At 33.4% G+C, this 7,036-nt stretch overlaps 1 protein-coding gene and 1 non-coding gene across 2 annotated transcripts in view; one reads left to right on the top strand and one right to left on the bottom strand.

Moving 5' to 3' along the window:
* Positions 1-2,135, bottom strand: part of LOC118743366 (SET and MYND domain-containing protein 4) — a gene marked incomplete in the record, with an annotated part of 9,260 nt that extends 7,125 nt beyond the window's left edge. Inside the window, 4 exon segments of the mRNA XM_036475991.1 lie at positions 590-808; positions 948-1,292; positions 1,357-1,552; positions 1,641-2,135. Coding sequence (XP_036331884.1) covers positions 590-808; positions 948-1,292; positions 1,357-1,552; positions 1,641-1,959 — 1,079 coding nt within the window.
* A 4,169-nt stretch (positions 2,136-6,304) lies between these two features.
* Positions 6,305-6,376, top strand: Trnat-ugu. Its single transcript has one exon. It is a non-coding gene; the product is annotated as a tRNA-Thr (tRNA).
* Positions 6,377-7,036: the final 660 nt, after the last annotated feature.

Raw genomic sequence — 7,036 nt, 5'->3', positions numbered from 1 at the left:
GAAGTTGCGAATAAAGAAATACTGATTACAATATTTTCTTTTAAGTCGAAGCAGTAGAGAAATGATGTTTCACATTTTTCATGCATACATATGTAATAACTCGAATTTATTGAAAAAAATATAGACATTTTGTACTACCGAAACGCATATTTGGTACAACTGATTAAATGAAAAAAATAATAATAATAATAATAATAATTTTAAAACCCCTCCCTAAAAAAATTTCTGCGTTCGCCCCTGGCTGGCTTCCAAGTCAATTTAGCCGTCCTCCATTTATTTCACTCATTATTGGCGCGTGCCCGAAAAAGGTTAGTTTCCCTGATTCCGTATGCTGTGTGGCTTACATATTAATTGCGTCGAGACATTATTTAAGGAATCCCAGTAGCATGGATTTCTTAAATTCTAAGAATTTCTCGATAAAAATAACTTCCTGGTGGGTATATTCCACAGATCTAACCTTACGCTATGCTTGTTTAGGTACGTACATACATATAGATAAGTCCTTCCAATTGAGCATTTTTTTTTTTTAATAAAAAAATATTTGATTGTACGTTTAAACACTTACTTGAGTATTTCCTCAATGGTTAACTCCTTGTCGATATCTTGCTTAATATTTAAGAAATAGTCCAACGATTTTTTAGCAAGAACGCGCAAAGCCATATGGCAATTTACAGATGCACCAGAGCGCCAAATTGTGGGCAAAAGTCCGCATTCATATTTGTGATAGGTGGTGCTGGCTTTGGTTAGGCACTCCTCGGAACAGTACAGGACATCAGCACACTTTGGACAGGCAACTGGTATGGCGGTTCTAAAAAAACAAACCAAGTATTAAAAAAGCAAGCATTTCTTATATAAAACCTAAACAAAAATATTGCTAAATTTTGCAAAAAGATTTTTTCTAATTTAAATTTTTTGTATCACATCCCACTACTACTACGAATAGGTACCTAATAAAACAATTATCGCAATGTGACTTAGAGTACTTCTCCAACAGCACTGCGACAAATGGCTTCTCCACCAAAATTTCCTCGCCCACCATAATATCGGTGGCAGCGCGCGCAAATCTACCCTCCGAACAACTCTGATCTATGCGCACTGCATCACTGACAAACTCCTTCTCCTCGGGTATGGCCATTGTCAGTTTTGGCTCACCCAATTTCTTTTGCCTTTCCGCTTGTCTAACAGTTTGCGGATCCCTTTCCAGCATTTTGATCATAGTCATGGCATCCAAACTCAACTTACTGCGCCTGTCCGCCGGCACTTTCGCATCATCCAGCGCAGTGATGCATTTCCTGCAAATCCAAAAAATGTTTATTTAACGCACCAATTAATTTTTCAAAAATACGATCAGCTTACTTGAAACTTGCTATGGTATTGGGATAATTCTTCTTCACCATATAGCAACGCGCCTGACGCTCATACAGCTTGTATATTAGATCCTTGGGATAGCCCAAATCTATGGCGCGCTTCACATCGATCAGCGTCTCATCGTACTTCTCCATGTGGAAGAGTGTGGCAGAGCGATTGGCTAAGATGATTGCGCGTTCGCTTGCTGACAATAAAAAAATGAATGAATAATGCTACATACGAGTATACGCACAATAAGGCAGGGCCAGAAGAGAAATGACCCAGCAACTTACCCTTGTCCGCCGGCAATGCCAAATAGCTTCTTGTATAGAAGACCATGGCCTCAAACCAATTTTTAGCCTTGAACGCCTGATTGCCTTTCTCCTTCAATTGTGCTGCCGTGTCGGCATCTTTCCCCACATACACCCTTTTCACTTGCAACTGTCCATCGCTTTCGCGTACACCGGGAAATTGCTCAACGAATGTCAGCCGCTCGTAATCGTTGCGACATGCTGCAATTTTGGCCACCTCTACATCGAAAATATCTAAATGCGAATTTTTCAGGTTAACATAATAGTCGGGGAAAAAGCCGGTTTTCTCCACCAAAGACATTTCTGTTCAGTTTTTACAACGTTTAGCTAAAGATTTCTTAATGGATTTGAAAAATTTCCTTTAATTTTTTTCGTTTGGAATATTATTTTTCACTTTCTGTAATACCAAATTCAACTTTTCTTTTAGAAAACTGCAGCTAAACTGAAAATGTGGAAAATCTACCCATAACGTGTCGTTTCGGCATCCATAGTTCGGATATATATTTTTAGATTTCTTAAGAGCAGCAGATAGGGTTTTTAAGAGCAAGGGACCTTTACTCTCGTAAACTGCGAAATATGCTCTCATTTTGGATTACTGCAATGCACGTGGGAGCGTAAAATTATTTGTTTACAAACAAAAATAGCCACGTATAAAAGTAGTTTTACTGGTGTGGTATAATAAAACACATACGTATGTACATATTTACATACGGATTAGGGATGTTAGTTGTTTCGCTTTTTACGATCGCGGGATTTTCGAGATGTCGTTATCACAATCCCGGGATCCCGTGATTTACATAGATATTCATTACGTTTCAAAAACCTAAAACGCTGAAAAGCTCTCCTACCATCAAATAAATAATAAATAAATGGGTTTGAATTCTAATTTTTTATTTAAAGTGGCGATTTTTTTTCTCTCTCTGACATCAGCATTTATTTTAAAGGACTTTGTAATTCCAAAGATATGATTACTTCCAAAAATTATTTAAAAAATTCAATGCAATGTAGAATTAATATATGGATACCAAATGAAAGAGAAAATCTATTGAGAATTAGAAAAAATTAAAAATTTTGGATTCACAAGGAAGAATAGGTAATTTTTTAAGCTGATAAAGTTAGAAGGATGAAATCGAGTTTATATAAATCCTTAACATATAATTTTTTCAAAAAAAAATATTGCAAAATTTCAAGGATCAAATTTTAAAAGGACATTTTCAATACTTATCAGTCCTTATGCACCAAAAAATTAAATCTGTTTAAATTCTGCAGTTTAAGTTTGTTAATACAGTATTCCCCATTTTAGTTATCCCCGGTTAATTGGTTTCACCGCATAATTGGGTAAGAATATGTGCTATCGGAAAAAAGATATATGTTCCTTAAATTTTTTACGCAATTGATTCCCCAGTTAATTGAACCAAAAATTATACAATTTTTGAAGTGAAGTGGTTTCTTTATTCATTTATTAAGGCTGTCCCCCACCCTGGCTCAAAAACAGTTTTTCATACAAACTAGGCAGCACTATCTCGTTATCATAAAGGATATAGAATGTAAGTGAGCCATATACATAGTCATCATCCTTTTTAATAATATAATAGCATAATTACTGAAATTATAAAAATTAATACAAATACCCTCAAAAAAATCGTGGATATGCTGCGTTTCTTTATACATTCCGGATAATCCCATTTCACAGCCGGAATAAACAGAATGCGTTTGAAATATACGTTAACATATCATCAAGAACGTTCTAAAGAATAAGTAAACAAAAAAGTTTATTCCAAACGTTCAGAATGAATAAAGAAATGCAGCCATAAGCTGTAGATAGAGTGGCGAAAATATAAATAGGGAAGAGACATTTTAGCTTTCTTTGGCTATTGCCCTTTCGATTATTTAACGTTTATTCCATTTTATGAAAGTGTAGTTCGCTACCTACCAAATACCATGTAGGTCAGAATATGAAACTTTGTACAAAAATTAGCAATATTCGACAAAGATTCATCAAAATTTTTGAGCTTTTTAATTAGATTTTTTAGAAACATTCTGAGTATACAATTTTGTAACCTATTCAACTCAAAGTGAAAATTTTAAGTACCTAAGACTTACCGTTGATATTTGGTATATTTTGTGAAAGGTGTTGCTGCTCATTTTCTCCATTAAAAAAAAAAAATTTTGAACATACTGTGTATGAAAGAAAATGCGCGAACAAAAAATTGCCAAAAATCAACAGTAAAGTTCTGAACACATTGAAAACGACGAGCTACAGACCACAGCTTCCAATTTGTTATCTTCATTATCTAAACGCTTTGTCGATGGCGACATGATTTCTTTGAACGCGGCAGCGACATCATGAATTTGTATGAGTTTGACATAAAAGAAGAGGAAGAACCTTATCTGTCGCCAGAAAAATAGAAATAGATCTAATCTGGCCACAACCACAGCGTCGTCGCCAAAATAGTTATCTACATAAGAGTACGTGTTAAAATAATTTGACAGCTGTGGTTTGTAGCTCGTCGTTTTCATTGTGTTCGGGCTATAAGTGCAAGCTTCTTCCAGCTTGCACTTTATTACATCAAAATTTAACGGGCTTCAAAACTGCATACTCAAAACAATTGTAGAAAATCTGATTAAAATGTTTCAAATTGCGATGATCTACAAATTTTGATTTACCGGTTGTTTTTAGATAGTAAGTTATAAAAAAATAAATATTTTTCAGGGGTGATTCCCACCGGGCCCTGGCTTTTTAAAGGACCTGAAATATCAGAACCATAACCGTCTACAAGCTCAATTCTACGAAATTTCAACTAAACGTTTTAAAAAGCAGTAGAAGGGATTAACATTATATAAAAAACTAGTGAACTCGCATGGCGCTAAGATGCCCAAAATTTAGTTTCAAAGACATAAATAATATACCAAATCTTAGTCAGAGTTATAAGAGATCCAAATGTTATATTTCATCTAAAACCGTGCAGCCGTTTCTGAGTGAAGATAAGTCCCACATAGTGCAGCTTTTTAATTTCACCAAATTTCGAAACACCCTACAGGCTAAGGTCTTTAATATGACCTCTCATTTTTGAAATTCCTTTTCAATGGCATTCTCAAACTAACATCTTCTCAAACCCCTTTCGTTTGACATTGTGATACACATGATAAACTGATGAATTTAAATTAAATCGTTCGAACACATGGCATCCCTCTTAAATACAGGTTAGAAATAAAGACTTTTCAAACGCATTTCGATCGATACTCACTCAACTTATTGAATAATTTTAATGTAAAATTTTAAACAAGTGGTAATCCTCTTTAAACATCCAAAAAGTTCCAAATTAAAGATATACTTTTTGTATTATTTAATTGAATTAGACCTTTCAAACAGGTGGCAGCCCTCTTCAACCCCGATAAATATGGCTCAGAAATAAAAAATTTGCATACCCCCTTTGATTGATAGCCATATAATTTTAAAATAAATTGTAAACAGGTGGTAACCCTCTTCCAACACCTCAAAATATTCTTTGCGTTCAAACAAAAGATTTCTTATTGCTCCCTCTTTTGACATCCATATTTTGATATTTCATAAAACTAGTTTATAAGTAAACTAAATTCACCATTTCAATCAGATGGCAACCCTGCTTAAAATACTACTACTACTTTCTGAAACCCCTTTCGTTTGGCACCCATATGGTGATACATACAAATTTCTGTTGCCTAATTCACATAATTCAAATTGAATTTAATTTTTTAAACAGATGGCAACCCTCCTATTGTTCAGCTAAAACCATTTCTATTGTTATCCATTTTGTAATAATTGATTTATTTTTTAAACAATTTAAATATAAATATTTAAAAGGTGACAACTCTTTTTAAAGAATAATTAGTCCTAAGATCGGGTTTGGCCGGTAAAATATATATAGATAACAAAACAAGTTGTTGCTTGAAAGAACTGCAGAGATTTGATTTATTAATTTTCCAAAACCTATCAAACGAACACGAGTTGAGAAAGGGGCAATCAAAGTGCGACATTTTTGGGTTAAAACGAAAAAACCATTCATTTTCTCATGTTTAAAACCTGGCAACACTGCATCATAGAACGTATTGCATTTATATAGCGCATATTGATAAGGGCGACACCTATTTACTTTAGTAAATTCACCGCATGTCGGTGCGACATCTGCCGATATCAGCACGCAACACCTGCAGTTATAAACTCTGCTTCTGATGATACAAATTAGAGTAAATTTACAAGTTAAATAAATGCAACTACATAGAAGTGCGTTAACATAAAAATATGAACAACAACTAACAATGCTCGTTATTCGCCCAAAAATATATGTATGCGCACTGTTTAACAAATCTGTTTGTATTAGCCATAAATTCTTATTCGTTCGCCAATCAATACAAACATACACATACATACATATGCATGCTCACGAATTATGACGCAATGAATCATTTCTAATCGTTTACCTACAGCTTAATTGCTTTGACGATGATTTGTGTTGCTTATAAAATTTTCTGTTTAGAATTTTCTATTTTTGGCTGTGAGCTGTATAATTTAACTTTTGGCGCAAAGTGTACACACAAACACACACACACAATTATTATTGTATTCTCCATATGCCGTTGCCAATTCGTCATACCTTTCTCCAAGCGCCTCTTTAGCTCAGTGGCAGAGCACTGGTCTTGTAAACCAGGGGTCGTGAGTTCAATCCTCACAGGAGGCACACTCAAGCAAACTTTGTTTTTTATTTATGGGTAAAATGTTTTTAAATGTTACAAATGAATATTCGTAAAACTAAACTGGCTATGACTCATTGAACTTAGAAAGTTGCCTGCGAATGCGAACCTGAAATAACAAAATCGGATTTCTAAAGCATAAGTAAGTCGGCAAAATTGGAAAAAATATGCCTTATTTCGGCTCATTTTCTTTACTCCTCTTTATCTTGTATGGATTGGCCAGAGTTTCCAGAGCTTGTTATTCAACTTTCTTTGAAAGGGAAACATTTACATGAAATAATAATGAATGTGTGTTCGTGAAAACGGAAAGCATCTGCTGATTGATCAATCTCATCGGCTTAAAATTATTAGAGGTCTTCGCATTCAACAACTTTGGTTTCTTTTTACTTTAATTTTTTTATTTAAAATTACTTTACTTTGGTTTTACTTTTATGTATTTTATTTTATTTTTATTTAATTTTTTTATCTTATTTTAAAGTATTTTTTATGTTTTTTTTTATTTTGGTTTTATTATATTTTTTAATTTAATCTAATTTTTTCATTTTACTGTTGATTTAATTTAATTTTGTTTTTTTTGTCGTATTTTACTTTGTTATATTATATTTTATTTTATTTTATTTTATTTTATTTTATTTTATTTTATTTTA

The sequence above is a fragment of the Rhagoletis pomonella genome, unplaced genomic scaffold (assembly GCF_013731165.1).
Source record: "Rhagoletis pomonella isolate Grant_MI unplaced genomic scaffold, Rhpom_1.0 Rhpom_scaffold_00007, whole genome shotgun sequence".
NCBI classification, from domain to species: Eukaryota; Metazoa; Arthropoda; class Insecta; order Diptera; family Tephritidae; genus Rhagoletis; species Rhagoletis pomonella.
The sequence above is the reverse complement of the archived record's forward strand: the minus strand, read 5'-3'. Positions and strand labels throughout refer to the sequence as shown.